The sequence below is a fragment of the Crocuta crocuta genome, unplaced genomic scaffold, assembly GCF_008692635.1.
Source record: "Crocuta crocuta isolate KB4526 unplaced genomic scaffold, BGI_CrCroc_1.0 scaffold177, whole genome shotgun sequence".
Taxonomy (NCBI): domain Eukaryota; kingdom Metazoa; phylum Chordata; class Mammalia; order Carnivora; family Hyaenidae; genus Crocuta; species Crocuta crocuta.
The window spans coordinates 3,195,882-3,216,925 of record NW_027531880.1 but is presented as its reverse complement, the minus strand read 5'-3'; the positions used below and the strand labels follow the sequence as shown (position 1 = coordinate 3,216,925).

The following is a 21,044-nucleotide window of genomic DNA, read 5'->3' as shown; positions in this document are numbered from 1 at the left end:
GACAGAGAGGGGGGGGAGAGAGAGAGAGAGAGAGAGAGAGAGAGAGAGAGAATCCTAAGCAAGCTCCGTGCTATTAGCACAGAGCCCAACGTGGGGCTTGGTCTCATGATTTGTGAGATTATGACCTGAACTGAAATCAAGATTTGGACACTTAATGGACTGAGCCACCAGATGCCCCCTGGTGTCTGCCATTATGGCAACTCTCATGTAGCATCAGTGCAGGTTAACTGATGTCATTCACCTGGTAAGATGCAAAAGAAAAAGAGAGGAGTGGAGTCTATGGCTTTAAGTGTTCTATTTTTAAAAATTTGAATATTGTTGCCTAGAATGTTTGCTTATTTTATGTGTCCTTTATTTAAAAAAAAAATGTTTTTTAATGTTTATTTATTGTTGAGAGAGACAGAGCGCGAGCAGGGGAGAGGCAGAGAGAGAGGGAGACACAGAATCTGAAACAGGCTCCAGGCTCTGAGCTGTCAGCACAGAGCCCAATGTGGGGCTCAAATTCACAAGCCATGAGATCATGACCTGAGCCGAAGTTGGACACTTAATCAACTGAGCCACCCAGGTGCCCCTTTTTATGTGTCCTTTAAGAGACTATTAGCATCTGTAATAGAGTTAGCTTTTTGTATCATTCAGAAGGTAGATTATAAACTTTGATAAAAGATTGTTATATTTTAGAATTTCTATTCTGGAGCTCTTTAAGGCATTTTTATGATTTTATTTCACCCTGATGATAGTAATTATACCACTTATAGTCTTTTGTGAATAAGCCTTTTAAAAGTATTGGATAAGTTAGAGATGAGATGTCTTCATTTGCTTTGTTATTCATCTATAACCACTGAGGTTATTTGTGAATACTTTTGTATGGTTTTACAAACAAATGTAAATGGTTCTTCAGGTCCCCTAGCGGACAACTGGTATATTTCCAATAAGAACATTTGAGTCCTCAAAGCATTCCAAAATCGTTATTAGACTTTTTTTTTCCTTAAAGATTCGGCAAGATGATACGAGTTCATCTATCAATTTCCTGACTCGAGTTAGTGGCATCGGGTAAGAAATCTTTTTAAAGCAGACACAGTAGTAGGGTTGGTTTTATTTTTTATGTAAGTCAAAATAAGTACATGCTGTTTCCCTTCAAAACCTGTACCTTGCCATCTCTGTCCTTGCCCATATAGCTCACTCTTCCATATCTTGTATGTCTAGGCTGGTTCCTCAGGTGCCACCTCTACTTTCAAAGTCCATCCAAGGCAAATGTTCCTTCCGTCATAAAACCAGTGTGATTCTCAAGTTAGATATAATCTTCTAACCTCCGCCTACACTTGCTCCATGTACATCTTACCACTCCCTCCAGATTGTGCCTCTTTTGCCTCTCTGCGCATGACATTTATCTTAAGCATTTAAGCTTTTTTTCCATAGCACCTAACGTGCCTTATAAATTTGGGACAAGCATCCAAGCATTTTTTAAAAAAATGCTTTGTCTTTTTTTTTTTTTAACGTTTACTTATTATTGACAGACAGAGAGAGACAGAGCATGAGCAGGGGAGGGGCAGAGAGAGAGGGAGACACAGAATCCCAAACAGGCTCCAGGCTCTGAGCTGTCAGCACAGAGCCTGACTCAAGGCTCAAAGTCACAAACCATGAGATCTTGACCTGAGCCAAAGTCGGTCACTCAACCGACTGAGCCACCCAGGCCAATATCCAAGCATTTTTTAATGAAGGACTGTGTCTTAAAATTTGAGTTAGCACCAAAGGGGGCTTCTTTGCCATTTGACAACACAGAGGTTAACATTAAAACATTGAGGCTGTGGGCGCTTGGCTGGCTCAGTTGGTAGAGCATGTGACTCTACATCTCAAGGGGTGAATTTAAGCCCCACATTGGGTGTAGGGATTACTTAAAAAATAAAATATTTATTTATTATTTAAATTCAAGTTAGTGAACATAAAGTATAGTACTGGTTTCAGGAGTAGAACTCAGTGACCCATCGCTTACATATAACACCCAGTGCTCATCCCAGCAAGTGCCCTCATCAATGCCCATCCCCCATTTAGCCCATCTCCCACCAACCTCCCCTCCAGCAACTCTCAGTTCTCTGTCTTTAAGAGGTTCTTTTGGTTTGCCTCCCTTTTTGTTTTTATCTTATTTTTCCTTTCCTTCCCCTGTATTCATCTATTGTGTTTCTTGAATTCCACATATGAGTGAAATCATAGGATACTTGTCTTTCTCTGCCTGACTTATTTCACTTAACATAAAACACTGTAGTTCCAGCCATGTTGTTGTACATGTTAAGATATGCCATTCTTTAAAAACTAAAATATTTTTTATTTTAATTTTTGTTTAACATTTATCTATTTTTTTTTAAAATATTTTTATTTATTTCTAGGAGAGAGAGAGAGAGACAGCGTGAGCAGGGGAGGGTCAGAGAAAGAGGGAGACACAGACTCTGAAATAGGCTCCAGGCTCTGAGCTGGCAGTCAGCACAGAGCCCGACGCGGGGCTCGAACCCACGAACCGCGAGATCATGACCTAAGTGAAAGCCGGACGCTCAACCGACTAAGCCACCCAGGCGCCCCAACATTTATCTATTTTTGAGTGAGAGAGACAGAACATGACTGGAGGAGGAGCAGAGGGAGGGAGACACAGAATCCAAAGCAGACTCCAGGCTCTGAGCTGTCAGCACAGAGCCTGAAGCAGGGCTCAAACTCACAAAAACTGGGAGATCATGGCCTGAGCCAAAGTCGTACACTTAACCAACGAGCCACCCAGGTGCCCCTAAAAACTAAAATCTTAAAAAAAAACAACACAAAAAACCCACTAAACCTATAACACTTTGCTTAAGTCTCATCTTTATGGAATGAGGCATTTATGTGATGATTTTTCCTTTAAATAGCCACATTTTGGGGTGCCTGGGTGGCTCAGTTGGTTGAGTGTCCAACTTCAGCTCGGGTCATGATCTCACCGTTCATGAGTTCAAGCCCCACTTTGGGCTCTGTGCTAACAGCTCAGAGCCTGGAGCCTCCTTAAGATTCTGTGCCTGTCTTTCTCTCTGCCCCTTCCCTGCTCATGCTCTGTCTCTCAAAAACATAAAATAAGATGTTTACAAATAAATGAATAGCCACATTTTGATGAAAGCTATTCTAAAATATATTAAATTCTTAAACCTAGTTTACTGAAAACGAGCATGACTCCTTAGGGACTTCAGGCCATTGTAAAATATTAGAAGTTGTTTTAAAGAACATCTGTGTTACTATCTTCTTTTTCCGGACAAAAACACTGAATATAGAAAAAGGGGTAACTGGCAGAGTCGGCATTAGAACCCATGTTTCCTGACTCCCATTGAGTTCTACTTGTTATGTGCCACATTGCCTTCTGCTATGAATATCTGTTTCTGTGTCACACAGTTTCTCTACAAACACTCCTTGTCATTAGAATTTCAGTTTCAATACCATTTCAGAGGCCTTCCTTTGCTACCCAGTCTAAAGTCAGACTCAGCCACTCTGTCACGTTATCCTATTTTAATTAATTTATCTGATACTTTAAATTTTATACGCTTGTTTATTTTCTCTCTCCTCACTGGAATGTAAGTGTGTAAGACCAAAGCATTTATTTGTCTTATTCCTGCTGTATTTTCAGCACTTAGAAGAGTATGTGGCACGTAATAGGTCTTCAGTTCATCATTTGAATGAAAGAACTGTTTTCATGTCTGTCTTATGAATATGGTGTATGTGTACTATAGCACCTAGCTGCTTAGCTGCCTTTTTCATATCCAGGTTCATGGTTGTCTTCCTAGATCGAGGCTTCAAGAATTCTTCTCTTTGGATAAAATCACCACCACATTTTAACAGGTCTTCTTTAGCTCCACAGTAACTCTTCATGTTTCTCAAGAGAAGACATAATTGGTTATTTGTTATTAAGGGGTCCTGAGTTTCACTTGATATTGAACTAATGCTTTTCTTTCTTTGTAGTCCATCTGCTGCAAGGAAGTTTGTAGATGAAGGGATTAAAACATTAGAAGGTGAGTATGTATAGTAGGTCACCAGCCCCAGGTCACTATGCTCCTGAAGGATGGTTAGTGCTCTAGCAAACTAGAACTTGAAAAACCTTTTCTCAACTAGTAAATAGGAATGGTAAGACTTTCATTTTAACTCTGTAGCAGAGAGTAGATATAAAGTAGAGCTTTTTATTCCTGTGTTAAATTAGGTTTGTAACGCGGAAGAGCAAGTGGCTTCTTGGTTTAAATGCAGTGATTTCATTTGCAGATTTTGAAACAATTTACATTGCCTATGTTTCTCTAGTAAAATTTAGACAACAGAATCCTACACATTCAGCCTAAAAGCGGAGTGATATACATGGAGAAAGATTCTGTAAGAGGCTTGCAATATCTACTGAAGGAATTTTTGCTTTCAAAGAAGTGATAAAAATAGAGCCTAAATCAAGTAATTATAAATATTTTCCTTAAACCTAGTATAGCAATCCTTTGAATATAATTTATTTTCATACTTTTTAAAGGGTATATACCATATATATAGATAGATTTGTTGCAGTGTACCTGTGGCATTTGGGGTTTAATGTTTGTGGATTCAACTGTGTGCAGGGAACTCAGATGGTTAGGTGGACAGGTTCTAGAGATGGACTTGGGTTTGAATCCATTCTCACCACTTTATTACAATGAATGCTCATGGTGCTTTGGTTTCTTACTACAAAATGCTATCATAATGCTGCCTTATATGATTTCATGCGGTAATGTATGAAAAGCACTTAGTGCACAGTGCTTGGTACCTAGTAACTGACTCTTTTTTAAGAGGCATGATTAATTAGTAATACTACAAAGTTAAAAATTTGTGTGAGTCACATAATAAGTGAATGAACTCTACTATATCTGCATCTCAGAGAGGGTTTGGGCTTTTCTGTCTGTAGCATATTTATCTGAGTGGAATATTGGTTAAAAGGGTCAAGAGTTTGTTTCTTAAACAAAAGTTGCATCCCTTGGGAGTGTCAAAGATCTGCTATAATGGTTTTTACATTATTTCACAATTCACAGATATGTAATATGATTAATTGTCAACATCTATATCCTTATATGTAACAAACTCATTATTTCCATTACATTTTTAGTGTCTAGCATGTACATAGTACTATGACAAATATTAAGTGCTCCTTGTATTATAAAGATTTTTATTTTTCTCCATTTTGTATCTCCAGAGAGAATTTATGTTTGTGAATATAAGGGTAGCTGTAGGAAATGTTTTGGAAGCATACTTGTCTATTTTTTCTTTAATAAGGCTTATTCCTGTACTCATGCCCGGGAAAGGAACATCACTTTTAGATTTAAGATATATTATGATATGACAGCTTTTTAATTTAAATAATGAAGGCAATACTTTTCCTTTCAGCAAGATTTCAGCCACATGCCTGCACAAGTTACTACTCAACAAATGCTAGTTAAACGCAGTGAATGAATAAACAAGCAATATAAATGAACATAGTCCTAAAACATTCAGAAGCTGTGGCTACTTCTGCTGCTACTAACCATAAGTTAGGCAATACAGGTTCTTATAAGGCTGCTTTTTGCTATAGTCAGTGAAGTGTGGTATGATCCTGCTGTGTTTTATCTATTATTCTGTGTAACTATACTTGAAATTTTGATTCAGTAAATAAAAATCATAAAATCAACTGTTAGATTTTACTACATTGATTTGAAGAACTTTTTATCTACTTCTTAATATCTGAATTTTTTTTCTTTTCAAAGTCATTTCAGTGTATTTTCCTGGTAGTTCCTTATAAAAAGGATCACTAAATTTAGCAGCTTTTTCCAAAAATGTCTAAGTTAGCACCTTAACTTTATATGTCTTCTATACAGATCTCAGGAAAAATGAAGATAAATTGAACCATCATCAGCGAATTGGGCTGAAGTAAGATAGCAAATTTTCTTTCATTTTGAGACTTAAGATGTAAAAGTAAAATTTTTTATAGCCATTCTTCCATACACCATAGTAATTCTTCAAAGTTAGCTAAACACAATCATTTTTCTACTTCAGGAATACTAAGATTTGTTGCAGACTTTTGTAGAGAATATGCCTGTTTTCACACATTTTGTTATTGCCCTCTAGTTTGTTTTCCTGTGTTGAGTATTTCCCTCATTCTCTTGACTTTAGTGAGAAACTTCCTCTTAAAACACATAGGACTGAGTGCATCAGTCAGCGGGTGTTTATTTTGTGCTTAACTATTGTAGAAAGCACTGCGTCAGATCTGGGGTAAGGTTATAAACAGGGTCAGTGTAGCTCTTAAGAAGTTTGGAGTCTGCCCAGGAAGCTAGGATATGACTCTGGAATGCTAAATTAGAAAAAGAAAAAGAAAAAGAAAAAAAACCCAAAGACCTAAGTAACAGTGTAGGAATACCTTGTAGGAATGTTGTGTATCAGCCTCAGTGATTATTTTGTGTGCTGGCTACAATCTGGAACCCCTTTTTTAATGCATAGTACATAAGCAGGTATCACTTCCTCACTTACATAGTCTTGTTGCCAGTTTAGCCCTGTTGATGCCTTATCGTAATCCTCTAAACTCACACTGCTCTTCTAAGACTCTGAATTGGTAAGAAACGAGGATGGCATAGTTCTCCCTTTCCTTGCATTTACATAATTGAGATCTTCTGAAGGACTTGGTTGTTGTGAGAGGTGGTTTTGAGCAGGTGCTTTATCAGTTTGAGATGTTATTTCATACTGAGATATTTTTATAACTGCCTTATTGAAATAGAACTCAGATATCATACAACTGATCCATTTAAAGTATACACTTCAGTGGTTTTTAGTAAATTCGTGGAATTATACAACCATCATGACAGTTGATTTTAGAACATCTTTGTTATATCCCAAAAAGAACCCATACCCATTGGCATTCACTCCCCATATCTCTCTAGCTGCCCCTCTCTCTCTAACCCCGCCCCCCCCCACTCCTCACCTTCCCATCCCTGCTTCTGACAACCATTAATGTACTTTCTGTCAATATAGATTTGCCTTTTCTGGACATTTCATATAAGTGAAATCATACAGTCTGGTCTTTTCTGATTGCTCCTTTCATATAGCACAGTGTTATCTGGATTCATAGGATAGTGTTTTAAAATACGATAATTTTGCAGGATTTAAGAGCAATAAACTGTAACCCCGTGACTTGCCAGTAGGGAGCAGTCTAACTTGGAAACATACTAACTTAAATATATTTACTTACTCTTGGTATAGGAATGTGAAGTTTATTTAAAATAAGTTTAGATGGAGTATCTGGAATAGCATAAAGAATGACACTTAAAAAATTTAGTCTAAGTTAAGAAATAAACGCCCCTATTTTACTGTTATCTTCCTACTGAGCCTTTAGTCTTGATTTTTGAATGATGTACTGGTATAAGGACACTTGACATGGTAGGCAATTTATTTTTTAAGATTTAAATTTCACAAAAATCTTTTGTCTACTTATTCTGTCTTTATAGATATTTTGAGGACTTTGAGAAAAGAATTCCTCGTGAAGAGATGTTACAAATGCAAGTAAGAGTGTGCTGAATTGTATTTGTTGATTAGAATTGACAATGTCACTTGGTGAAAGCCATTTTAGAATACTGACTTAATTTTTTTTCTATTAGGATATTGTACTAAATGAAGTTAAAAAAGTGGATTCTGAGTACATTGCTACAGTCTGTGGCAGTTTCAGAAGAGGTAACATACTTCCTAATCTTAGGTTATTCATGCCTTGATATTAAAATTGCCTAATGTATACCCAAAAAAATGGAATAACAAGATGTGATCTGTGTTACTTCATAGATTTACTAAGATCCAGTAGAATATTATCTAAGTTTATTTGTTTATAGACAGCAGTATGTATTAAAAATTAGAGAAAATTCATCCTGATTTTATTATAGGATGATATTTTAATGACTAGTTTTAATAAACTTTATAAAATAATTTTATATATATCAAAATCCTAGGAGCAATTGGCTAGATGCTAGTGGAGCAGTGGGGAGGTGGTGGTTTTTCTTTTAAACGTTTTTTATTTTCTAAGTTTTCTGTAATGAATCTAAAAACATGGTCTCTGAAGCACTAGTTCTAAACCAGTTCTCACAACAACCAGGTCCTTCAGATGATCTCGTTCTACGTGAATGTGAGCAAAGTGAGAACCAAGAGAATCCTGGTGGTTTCTTACTGGCTCAGAATATGGAAGGGCAATATAAATGTTAAAATAGTAACTTTAAAAATTCGAATACAAAAACTTGATTTAAAACTTTTGAAATAGTCATCTGACTCTCTCGCCACCTTTGGAGTGTTGTGTAAGCGGCAGGTGATGAGCTATCACAAATTCTCAGGGTAGCCGCTTTAAGAATCTGGATTTGGAGAGAGGAGAGTGCCACATCCTTAATTGTTAAAAGAAAGAACATTGGACTGAGGCCAAAGACCTGGGTCCTGAGGCCAAATCTACTGTCACTGTATGATTGAAGTAGTCTGTCTCTTCACACCCTGTTTTCCATATTTGCAAAATGAGAGGATTAAAGTTAACCGGTTGTTTGAGTTTTTCTGTGCATCGGAAATACCTAGAAAGTTTAAAAAGAAAAATACACATGGCTATACCCTGCTACAAACCTACTAAATAAGAATCTTTTTAGGTAGGGCCTTGGAATCTGTATTTGCAGAACACAGACTTGGATATACAACAGGCTAAATGCGTGCTCAGTTGAAAATGACAGCCTTTCTGGATTTCAATATTTCTATTTTAATTTTACTTTTATTGAGTACATTATATGGTTGCAGGCTTTAATATAAAAAAGGTGTACACTAAGAAGTTTCCCTTCTCTCCTGGCCTGGTTCACTTTCTCCACTCCCTCCCACTACTGTCCCACTAATGACCACTTTCTTGTGTCTTCTTTCAGTGGTTTGACATGTAAATATAAATGCATGTGAATATACATTCTTTTTTCCCTTTTTATCCTTTTTATTTATTAAAAAAATTTTATTGAAGTATAGATGACATACAGTGTTGTGTTCGTTTCAGGTGTGCAACATAGTGATGACAGTGCTGTACACTACACAGTGCTCACCACAATACGTACAGTTACCACCTGTCACCGTACGGTGTGAAGACAATATTGACTTTGTTAACTGTGCTGTACTTTTCATCTCCATGACTTATTTTATGACTAAAATTCTTACTTCCTAAGCTCTTTCATCTATTTTATCCATCCCCTCACATACCCCTACCTCTGGAAACGACCAGTTCTCTGTATTTATAAGTCTGTTTCTGTTTTGTTTGTTGTTTGTTTTGTTTTTTAGATTCCACATATAAATGAATCATATGGTATTTATCTTTCTCTGTCTGACTTATTTCACTTAGCATAATACCCTCTAGGTCCATCCATAGTGTCAAAAATGACAAGATCTCATTCTTTTTTATGACTAAGTAACAGTCCATTGTAAATTCATACCACATTGTCTTTACCCAGTGAATAAATATTCTTGGTGTCCTCTTCCCTCTTTCGTCACAAAAGTAATATAATATTTACACAGTATGTACCTTACTTCTTAGTAAAAACATATCTTGGAAGCCTTTTCCACTTCAGTATATAGACAGCATGCTTATTCTTTATGGCTTCATAACATTTGGTAATGTGGGTGTTCCATACTTTATTTATTTGGTCCTTTGTTAATAGACTCTTGGATTATTTCTCTTTATATGCTAAAGTAATTGCTTTGTTTTTTAAATGGATAGAGTAATACATTTTTGGTGGTAGGTTGATGGTAAAAGACACAACTTTTAAGAGAAAGAAATGAGAAGAAAAGACAAAATTTTCTTTCTTAAAAGCGCTTCCAGGGGCACCTGGGTGGCTCAGTCAGTTGAGTGTCTAACTTCAGCTCAGGTCATGATCTCACAGTTTGTGGGTTCAAGCCCCGCATCGGGTTCTGTGCAGACAGCTAGGAGCCTGGAGCCTATTTCAGATTCTGTGCCTCCTTCTCTCTCTGCCCCTCCCCCACTCATGCTCTGTCTGTGTTTCAAAAATAAATAAACTATAAAAAAATTTTTTTTAAAAAAAGCGCTTCCATGAATATCCCAGGGTCAGCACACATTGAATCTAGTCTTCTTCATGTTCAAATATCTGGTTAAAGATTATTGATGCATAGAGTGGTGATCCAGAGACACTGCCATATCTTCAGTGACCAAAAGTGTGTTTTGCATATACTGTACTCACAAAAATGCAAAGAAAGGAGCTGAACAGTGTTATTTTATGCCAGCTGCATGGCAGGCACTATTCTAGATGCTTTTACATATTATTCTTAGTTGTACAGTGGCCAATAGAGTACTTTTTAGTAGTTTATAGACAGAAACAGAAGTCTAAAGGAATATACAGTCCTCATTCGTAATATTGCAAAAAAACACATTTAAAATGAAAAAAAAATCCATTTAAATGGAGACAAAATTTTATAGTTTTATAATAAAAGAAAGTATAAATAACTGTATGTAATCTTCCTAAAGTTGTGTGGTTGTAGAGTGGGGATCAAAATAAAAACCTAAGTCATTATAAAGTGCCATATTCTTATCCATGATACCATAATAGTAATTTTTACCAATATTCATTAATGAGTTCAGTCATAAGAGTTGAAATGGATTTTCTGATTAACCTTTACAGAGTTAGAACATACCGTTTAATTTGAAGTTTTTAGATACATAGTGTTCATAGCTGCATTTTAAAGCTTTTTTTATAATGAGGATTTACCCTTTTTAATTTTTAAAAATTCTTTTAACCTTTTAAAAATTCAAGTATAATTAACAAATAGTTATTTTCAGGTATACAATATAATGGTTCAACAGTTCTATACATTACTCAGTGCTCATCATGATAAATATACTTTTAACCCCCTTCACCTATTTCACCTATTCCCTTACCCACCTCACTTCTGGGAACCACCAGTTTGTTCTCTATACTTAAGAGTCAGTTTTTAGGTTTGTCTCACTTTTTCTTTGTTCATGTGTTTGTTTTCTTAAATTCCACACACAAGTGAAACATATGGTATTTGTCTTTCTCTAACTGACTTTCACTTAGCATAATACACTCTACATCCATCCATATTGTCACAAATGGCAAGATCCATTCCTTTTTATGGCTGAGTAATATTCCATTGTATATATAAGCCACATCTTTACCTGTTCATCTATCACTGAACACTTGGGTCATCTATTGATGGACACTTTGTTGTTTCCATATCTTAGCTGTTGTAAATAATGTTGCAGTAAACATAGGGGTACATGTATCTTTTTGAATTAGTGTCTTTATTTTCTTTGGTTAAATACCTATTAGTGGGAATACTGGATCATATGGTAATTCTATTTTTAATTTTTTGAGAAACCTCTGTACTGTCTTCCACAGTGGCTACACCAGTTTGCATTCCCACCAACAGTACATGAGAGTTCCTTTTTCTCCACATCGTTGCCAACACTTGCTTTTTGTGGATTTGATTTTAGCCATTCTGACAGGTGTGAGGTGATATCTCATTCTTTTGATTTTCATTTCCCTGATGATGAGTGATGATGAGCATATTTTCATGTGTCTGTTGGCCATCTGTATATCTTCTTTGGAAAATGTTGTCTTTTAATATTGTTTTTGTTCATTATTGAGTATTTAGGTGCATTTTTAATACATTAAACCCACCAATTGTATATAATGCATATCTAATGCCAATTACTGTTGTTATCCCAGATTGTGCAGTTTATGTCAGTATACCTGAACAGTTGGACAGAAAATTGAAATCTTTTAACTAATTCTGAATATGAAGTACAGTGAAATATAATCTATCAGAAGTAAGACTCCTCAATGTGACGTCACTTTGGTTTTGTTTGCCTGCTAATTTATAAATTTACAGAAGGAATTCCATACGTATTTTTTTGTTATCATAGGTGCAGAGTCCAGTGGTGACATGGATGTCCTTCTGACCCATCCCAGCTTTACCTCTGATTCAACTAAACAGGTACTACAGAACTTATAGTCAAATATGCTGTCTGACACAACAGTAAATGCCATTTTCTTTTCTTTCTTTCTTTCTTTTTTTTTTTTTAGAGAGAGAGAGAGCATGTGTGTGTGCAATCAGGGGAGGGTCAGAGGGAGGAGACAGAGAGAATCTGAAACAGGCTCCATGCCCAGTACAGAGCACAACACGGGGCTTGATCTCACAACCATGAGATCATGACCTGACCTGAAATTAAGAGTCGGACACTTAACTGACTGAGCCCCGCAGGCACCCCTAAATATCATTTTCTAAATGATAGTTGGATATTTCAGAATGGATTTTTGCTTTAATCTTTTTGAAAAACCAGTTGAATTTCTCTGTACTGATTGACTTCTGTGAAAGGCAAAGTAAGAGGTTGAAAAGGATACACAATGGTGTTTGTCTGCAAGGAACGGGTAGGTAAGGGGGGACAGTCTAATTTTTCAAAAAAGAAACTCAATACAACATTTCCAGACTTATTTATTGTCTATCATGGATATTTTAGGAATATGTACTATAATATTCAGGTTTTCACTAAGGGAATATTTTTCTATTAAAAAAAATGTTATATTAAGAAACTTTATCCCTGTTAGAAAACCCATGAAAGCAAAGCATTTTTTATTTTGGAATATATACTTTTTAAAAATTTTTATTGTTAAACATTTTTATTTTTGAGAGAGAGGGGGAGAGACAGAACATGAGTGGGGGAGGGGCAGAGAGAGAGAGGGAGTTACAGAATCTGAAGCAGGCTCCAGGCTTTGAGCTGTCAGCACAGAGCCTGATGCAAGGCTCAAACCTGTGAACTGTGAGATCATGACTTGAGCCCAAGTCAGACACTCAACTGACTGAGCCACCTAGGCGCCCCTGGAATATATATCCTTTAAAGATGAAACAGCTAACTTTTTGACTTAATGAAACAGATAAACACAAATGATGTTTGGAAGTATCATGATAGTGGTGAAAAATGATGGTTTCTAAAAATACATTTCATTTGATAAATGAGTTTGGTGTTAGAAGAAGAAAGTACTTAGAGGAAAACTAGGCATTTCTCCATAGATAATTAGAAAACTCATCTTAATGTTTTCTTGCTATAAAAGAGTAATTGTTCTTCTTATTTCCTATTTATGTTTCTGTAGCCAAAGCTGTTACATCGTGTTGTGGAGCAGTTACAGAAGGTCCATTTTATTACAGATACTCTGTCAAAAGGTGAAACCAAGTTCATGGTAAGTACTTGTTTGAGTTAACACTTCTGAACAAAATCTTGGAAACTGTTCAGGAACCATTCTGAGTGTGTGACTCTCATATTCTTAGTATTCGAGTCAATAAGTAGGGTATCTATGAGAGTTTAGAGAAGAATTAACAAGATGCTAATCCCAGAATATTTTAGTAAAGACTTTTGTTTTAAATTCCCCACTTGTAACTAATCTGAGCTACTGGAATACACAACTAGGCATAATCTGCTCTTATTTTCTATAATGACTTTGACACATCATAAGTTTTTCCTTAAAATAGCAAATATTCTCATATTCTCAGACTCAGAATTCTTCAGTAAGTAAGATTAGAATTGTCTGAAGAGTATTAATCTATTGTAACACCAAAGAAAGAGAAGAAATCAGGGCATGTGATACAAACATGTTACGCAGCATGATAAGCAGAGGAGTTAATATAGGGAGACACTTGGAGAGATTTTCACGGTGAATCCCATCATGATGAACTGTTAAAATCATGTAGGCTTCCAGGCAATTAAGCTTTGAAGATTCAAGACAAATGACAGATGAATTCAGAAGAGGTTAAAAAATATCCTTGTGTAAAAACCGACAGGAAGGCAAATAGGAATCTAGGACTAAGGTAATAAAGGGCTGCCTTTATTCTGCTGCTCACTTAAATACATACTTTGAATTGACTTTTTTCCATGTCCCCTTTTCCCAAGTCATATGCCTGAAATGGAAAGAGATTGTGCTTTGGGGGAGTGGAAATGCTAATACCAGAAAGAGTCTTGTTGCATAATTTGACGGTGGTTTTAGCCAAAAATAGGATAAGATGGTTGAGATAGATAATTGAAATGTCGTGTCCTTCAGAAAGTAGAACGGTGCTGAGCAGGGACCTGTGGGGAAGGGGAACATGGAGTTCGTATCTCACAGAACTGGAATTTCAGTTGGGGAAGATGAAGATGTTCTGGAGGTGGATGGTGCTGATAGTTGTATAACAGTGTGAATGTACTTAATGCTGTAGAACTGCACACTTGAAAATGGTTAAAACTGTAAACTTTATGTTGTGTATATTTAATCAGATGCACAAAAAATCATGTCATTAAATTTAACATGGTGATCTTAATGGGCTCTGAAACTGTTGCCAAAGTTGGTCACATTTTATAATGTTTCTAAAGAACTTTAGCTAAGTAAAAATAAAAAGTCTAAAAAAAAAAAGTAAAAAAAAAGAGTCTAGTCAATAGTCAAGCCTTTGGGAATTAAATCTATGAGCTGTTCTCCCAAATCTGTCCAATTTGGAGCTTTTACTCTATGCCCAGAAGTATAGACATGTGTGCTGTTATTAAAAATAGGGTTTATATATGCTCTAGGAACATCCCTTTTAAATTGAGATTGATTTTATTCACCAAAATCAATCTGCAAAAATCTTATGTTTAAAGAACATTCAATCAGATATAACCCTAAAAATAACGTTTGCTAGACAAGTTGAATTTTGCTTTTCATTGTAGGAAAGAGTCCTGGTGTGCCTGGGCATATTCTGGGGACCCCTTCTGGCCTAACTCTCTACCTCGTCTAGTCATCTCTATGAAAGGCCCTAGGACTTCCTCCTGGGGAAGCACACCAGCTCTTTTCAGAACTAGCGACCAGGAAAGTGTTTATGCAATGCAGTAGCAGAAGCATTTTCTTTGCAGTCTGAACAGTATTCTGCTGTGCTCAGAGATCCAGAGGAAACACCAACAGAGGCTAGTAATCCAGCTAGCAAGAATACAAAAAAAAAAAATTACAAGCTGGTGGGCTGGGTGTAACCTAAAGAGGAAAGGTGGGTAGTCACGTGTATATGAGCATAAGGCATTGCTGGCGGTGGTGGAATTGGGTTACCCCAGTAAGTGCTCAGTCACAGAAGAGGTCCTTGTCTGGCAGCCCAATTCCAGTGACCACTACAAACCAGGCTGGTTCAGACCTTACTGTACATGTGATGCCTGAAAGACTAGAGCCACTCACCAATCCTAGGACAAGGCTGGAAGCCTTCACTCTATCTTGCCTTCCCATTCTCTCAGTCATATTCCTAACAGCACGTATATGGTTATTGCCAAAAAGAGAATTCCCCAAATCTATTTTCCAAAAGACAACAGGTGAAAATAATAAGAAAGCAGGGTTTTTGTTTGTTTTTAAAGTATAGAAAGACCCACTGGACAATTTGAGCAAGAAACTGAGGCCTTTATGTTGTGACCTAGGAATCCAGCTTAGCGGGTGGTTTGTGTATAAAGTTTGGATACTGTATGTGTGGCTCATATATTCTCTGAAGCTTACAAAATGCCATGTGTGAGCCTGCTGTTTGACATTTATAATTGGTATATGTTAGGATGAGGAGCAATCCAGGTTAGTTTTCAAGTCAATTTATTGTGGAGGCAATAAGGGGTAATGGGTACCTTGTTGCAAAGAAAAGGGTGTGTGTTGGTATATGCTGCACTGTGGAGGAAAATCCAGAAGCTCTAAAATCTTATTCCGGCTCCATTACTAATGGATTGTGTGACATTAGGCAAGTTGCTTTACTTCCATAAGGCCTTAATATTTTTACCTGTAAAATGACGTACTATGTCAAGTGACAGTTATACTGATCAGATTAAGTAACATACATGGACCCTTTGAAGGGTTTGTACAACTGTCTTCATAGAGTGAATCTTCAAAGAGTTGTACAAAGTATTATGCTAATATAGTATGAAATGATATAATATAGACATAATATTTCTCTCTTTGGAAAGATCAGTAGAGGAGAGCAACCTGGTAGGGATTAAATTGGGAACCAAAAAGGAGAGAGAAAGTGAGGGAGGATGGTGGTGTGAGAGGACAAGACGGAGAATGAGTGCCAGTGGGATGAGAAAGGTGTGTTCGGTCAGGTCAACAACCGTGCATGACGCACCTACCACTTCCCAGTGCCTCTCCTAGGCTGTAGCAGGGAGTTTCAGGAGAATTAATAGTTGGAGGGTGTGGAAGGGAATGATGGTTAACAGTGACCATAATAGGGGCTCCTGGGTGGCTCAGTTGGTTAAGCATCCAACTTCAGCTCAGGGCATGATCTTGCAGTTTGTGAGGCTGGGCCCTGCATCAGCTCAGAGCCTGGAGCCTGCTTTGGACTCTGTGTCTCCCTCTCTCTCTGCCCCTCCCGCACTCATGCTCTGTCTCTGTCTCTCTCTCAAAACTAAATAAACATTAAAAAAAAGAAATTTAAAAAAACAATGACTGTAATAGGCAAATCATGTGTTAGATTAAGATAATAGGTACTATTTAAAAAAAAAAAGAAAAGGAGGGCATGGGGAGATGGGCATGTAAGAAACAGCATTGAGTAGGATGGTCAGAAGCAGCCTTTTTGAGAAGAGGAGACTTTGAAAAGGACTTGAGGCAAGGAAGTCAGCCAGTCAGAGAGTACGGCAGGAGTCAGAGCCCTGGCCCTGAGTGCATGAGCTTCAGCGAAGATAGTCAAAGAAGTTGACATCTCTAAGTTTCTGAAAGGAAATTGGCTGAAAAATGAATTCAGCTTAGAAAATGGAATAAACCTGGGTCCCTGGCTGGCTCAGTCTTTAGAGCATGTGACTCTTGATCTCGGGGTCATGAGTTCAAGCCCCATGTTGGGCGTAGGGCTTACTTAAACAACAGCAACAGTAACAATAAAGTGGAATAAACCATTCTCATTCCATATCCACTTGACTTCAAAATCTCATGTTTCTGTAACTGCTGACTAAATAATTTTAAAGATATGACCATTCATGTCTTTTTCAAATTCTCTTCAAAGCACAAATTCCTTCAAACTAATAGCCACCAAACCTCAGGAAAGTCAGGGTTAATATTCCAGATCTTCTTGTAAAGCCATTATCTTTAGATAATTGAGTTATTCTTCCTGTGAATAAAATGACATATGGATGAAAAAAACCCACACAATTTCCCCTGCATTTAGATGCCTTTTTGCTTTATATAATGAGTACCATTCAGATTTTAGCATTTTGTGCAAGTTTGGCCTGGGTGATTTTCTGTGAAATATCTACAGTAAGGATTCAAGGGACAATAGAAGATCCCTTGACTCCCCTGGGGAAATGAAAGAGGCTTTATTCAGACGGCTCAGCATGAAGCTACCCAAATGAAATGCCAAACAAAACTAATCCACTCAATCTAATAAAGAATTTACAGTAATACAGAGAAATTCTTTAACATTAGCACTTCAGAAAAAGTGCAGGAAATTAAAGGAGCCTTGAGGAAAGGAACAAAGCCATTAGATGAAATCCTGTTACTGATGTGACAAACAGCAAGTTCATTGCCTGTGGCACCCAAACAGCCATATCCGCAAGGTAATACCTCATGGTAATTCCAGGTGGAAAGCGTTGCTGATCCATTTGAAGGTTCAGTTGGAACTTGTTAATGCCTAAGAAGGTAGCTTTCATATTTTGAAGATAAACAGGTTTCATTTAATCTTTCAGCCATAGGAAGAGCTAAAGAAAATACCCATTTTAGATTCTAGATTATAATTTTTCCGCGTTACTGAGTGAAAAAGTATAGCTTTTAGTGACGTGTACTTAATCGACTGTTCTTTAGGACCAGAAGCCTATCACGGGTGTACTTTTCTTAGAATGTGACATTTGAAACATTTAATTTGAAATTTCTGATGTTTGTAGCTCTTTTTACATATTTATGGCTTGCTCCCTAGTCCAGAATTTTGGTCCATTTTTCTAGAAAAGGAAAAGATTACTAAATAGACCTTGATAACTTGTGTTTGAAAACTGTAGAAGTATAATAAAAACTCACTTGTAAAGGAGGAAAATGGTCCTCTAATTTTCTTATCTTTTAAATTTTTCTTATTTTTCATCTCTGTCTTTTCCAATTTCTGGGAGTTTTTTTTTCTTCAGTTTTATACTCTACTTCTGCTATCATAGTTTAAATTTGATTGAAACCTTTTACTTTATTTTTTTTCCTGTGGGATTCTGCCCCTACTTCGTGGATAGAATATTTTCTGTTATCTGAGAATATTACTCCTAGCTCTTTTGTGTTCTTCTCCCTGAGTAGTGATTGTTTCTTCCAAATTGCTTTTCTCTGTTTCTTTTGGTTTATGTCTTTCATGTTTGATGCTTTCCCTGGTTAGCTTTTTGTTTAGAATCCTATAAAGGCCAAATCCTCATACCTAGAATCCTTGCCTGCTGTTGCATGTACTTCTTTATTTGCCACAAAGTGTAACAGGAAGGTGGTGACAATAGACAGCACAAAGAAAAGCCAACTAAAGTGCTCAGAATTCTTTTTTTTATGTTTGTTTATTTTTAAGAGAGAGACAGAGCATGAGTGGGGGAGGGGCAGAGAGAGAGAGAGAGAGAGAGAGAGAGAGAGAGAGAGACACAAGATCGGAAGCAGGCTCCAGGCTCTGAGCTGTCAGCACAGAGTCCGATGCGGGGCTCGAACCCGTGGACCACGAGATCATGACCTGAGCCGAAATCCGAAGCTTAACCAACTCAACCATCCAGGCCCCCCCGAAAGTGCTCAGAATTCAAAAACTGCTTGCACTTAAAGCAAAAACCTCATATTTAACAACATTCTATTCTGAATGTTAAGCCTGAAGTTTGAAAACGTCTTTAAGCATTCTTTGAAATATCCATTTTAGGGTGTTTGCCAGCTTCCCAGAAAAAATGATGAAAAGGAGTATCCACACAGGAGAATTGATATAAGGTATTACTCAAAATTTGTTGCTGACCTATTAACTTTTCACTCTTTTCTCTTTCCTTTGTCTTCTGTATATCTTAGAATTCATATAAATGTCTAGAACCCTTTTTCATTCTAGAGGGCTGGCTGTATGTTCTTGCTGTAGATGGTGTGTGGCCTGAAAATATATAAAGATTAATGACTGTCTACAGAATCTATTTTCTCTAGATTTGCATCTCACCATGATACCTTCCACAACTCAAAAGTAGTTTCCAGGCTGAGGAATGTTGGTTGTAATAAGCGATACTGCTTGTCGTTTCTCCGTACCTCTTCCAGAGCATAGTTTACTGAAACTCAGATTAACTGCAGGGTCACACGAATTTGAACAACTACCTAATGATAGTCTCCTCCTTAGGTTATTAAACCACATAGACTTATTTTAGGTGTTTTGTGCCTTATTGATGATAAGAATCTTATTTTTGCTAAATTTGAAATGTGTGGTGAAATTTGTTTACTTACTTACTTACTTACTTATTTATTTTAGGTTGATACCCAAGGATCAGTATTACTGTGGTGTTCTCTATTTCACTGGGAGTGATATTTTCAATAAGAATATGAGAGCTCATGCCCTAGAAAAAGGCTTCACAATCAATGAATACACAATCCGTCCCTTGGGAGTCACTGGTGGGTACTTGGGTGTGCATTAGACATAATCCCAGTCATCTGGAGAGAAAGTTATTTTCAGATATATTTTGGTTTAGCAGCTTTGGTTTCTCTAAAAAGCCTTTAAGTAATTATGCCAGTTAAGTGTAGTTTCTTTGTATCGTGAGTCCCTGGGGCAACAAAAAGGGCCTTTAATCCATACGTGCTGTCAAGCCCTCATTTGAAGTCCATGATGGCAAAAGTTATTTCTAGCTCTATTAGAATGAGTTAATGTGATGGTCAGTAAAAAAAAAAAATCTTACTGGTTTAAAGTGGGTTTTTTGTTTGTTTGTCTTTAATGTATCTCCAAAACTTCTGAAGACTTGGGACACGTGGCTGGCTCAGTCAGTAGAGCATGCAACTCTTGATGTCAGGGTCATGAGTTCAAACCCCACTTTGGGCATAGAGCTTACTTAAAAAATTTTTTTTAAATACCAAAAAAAGTTTAGGGGTGCCTGGCTGGCTCAGTGGAGCGTGCAGTTCTTAATCTCGGGGTTGTGGGTTCAAACTCCAAGTTGGATGTAGAGATTACTCAAAAATAAAATTAATAAATAAATGAAAAGTTTAAAGAGTAAGAATTGCTTAATCCATGCTTGTTAGCATTTCACCACTGTGTGGTTTATTGTTCTCTACTAGGAAAATGAAGATTTTGTCATTTTGTCCTCCAAGTATAAAATAGGGCTTTCTTCCCTGTAGATGAGGGCAGTGCTTCTTGCACGTAAGTGTGTGTACGAGACACATGGGGACCTCATTAAATGAAGATTCTAATAGGGGGACCCAAGATTCTACATTTCTAGAAAGCTCCCAGGTGATGCTGGTCCAGGGACCACATTTTGAGCTGCAAAGGAAACGAGAGTATTTCATATGATGTGTGGTGGCTCTGGTTGAGATCCAGCAGAGAAGGAAATCATGGATTAGGGTCACTTCAGTGGCTCCATTTGGGATGCTCAGGTTACTTTTGTAGGACGGTGAGTATATGTGACAAAGCTCAAACACAAGCCATGTGGGAGGATGCGGGGCAGGGCGGTCAATAATCATTTTTTGGTGGCTTGGTTACCGTTTTCTTTTTCTTCTGAAATTGAGCCCCATACAGCTGTCTTCCCTGCACCCTCATAACCAAATTCCAAAACTGGTTTGTGGTTAAGTTTCTTCTCTCTGTACTCGTAGGAGTTGCTGGAGAGCCTCTGCCAGTGGACAGTGAGAAAGACATCTTTGACTACATCCAGTGGACGTACCGAGAGCCCAAGGATCGAAGTGAATGAGGCCTGTTCTTCCCAGGCACAGCTCAACTCAACGGGAGTCTTAATTTATTTCTTAACCTTTGCTATGTAAGGGTCTTGGTGTGTTTAAGTGATTATTTCTTCTCCATGCTTTAGCTTGCACTGTAGTCAATAAAGCCTCTCTTACTATTATCAGATAATCTTATTCTGATTTAATTAGCAAACA

The 21,044-nt window shown here is 37.2% G+C and overlaps 1 protein-coding gene across 3 annotated transcripts in view; it reads left to right on the top strand.

The window, feature by feature from the left end:
* Positions 1 to 21,010, top strand: part of POLB (DNA polymerase beta) — a 28,145-nt gene extending 7,135 nt beyond the window's left edge. Inside the window, exons 5-14 of one of the 3 annotated variants that reach the window (XM_077773116.1) lie at positions 992 to 1,050; positions 3,964 to 4,013; positions 5,859 to 5,910; positions 7,479 to 7,533; positions 7,629 to 7,701; positions 11,924 to 11,994; positions 13,149 to 13,235; positions 18,859 to 18,923; positions 19,441 to 19,580; positions 20,766 to 21,010. In XM_077773116.1, coding sequence (XP_077629242.1) covers positions 992 to 1,050; positions 3,964 to 4,013; positions 5,859 to 5,910; positions 7,479 to 7,533; positions 7,629 to 7,701; positions 11,924 to 11,994; positions 13,149 to 13,235; positions 18,859 to 18,923; positions 19,441 to 19,580; positions 20,766 to 20,860 — 747 coding nt within the window. In that variant the 3' untranslated portion in view covers positions 20,861 to 21,010. The remainder of the gene's footprint in view (positions 1 to 991; positions 1,051 to 3,963; positions 4,014 to 5,858; positions 5,911 to 7,478; positions 7,534 to 7,628; positions 7,702 to 11,923; positions 11,995 to 13,148; positions 13,236 to 18,858; positions 18,924 to 19,440; positions 19,581 to 20,765) is intronic. The other 2 variants (XM_077773118.1, XM_077773117.1) reach the window with 2 other exon arrangements.
* The last annotated feature ends 34 nt before the right edge of the window (positions 21,011 to 21,044 follow it).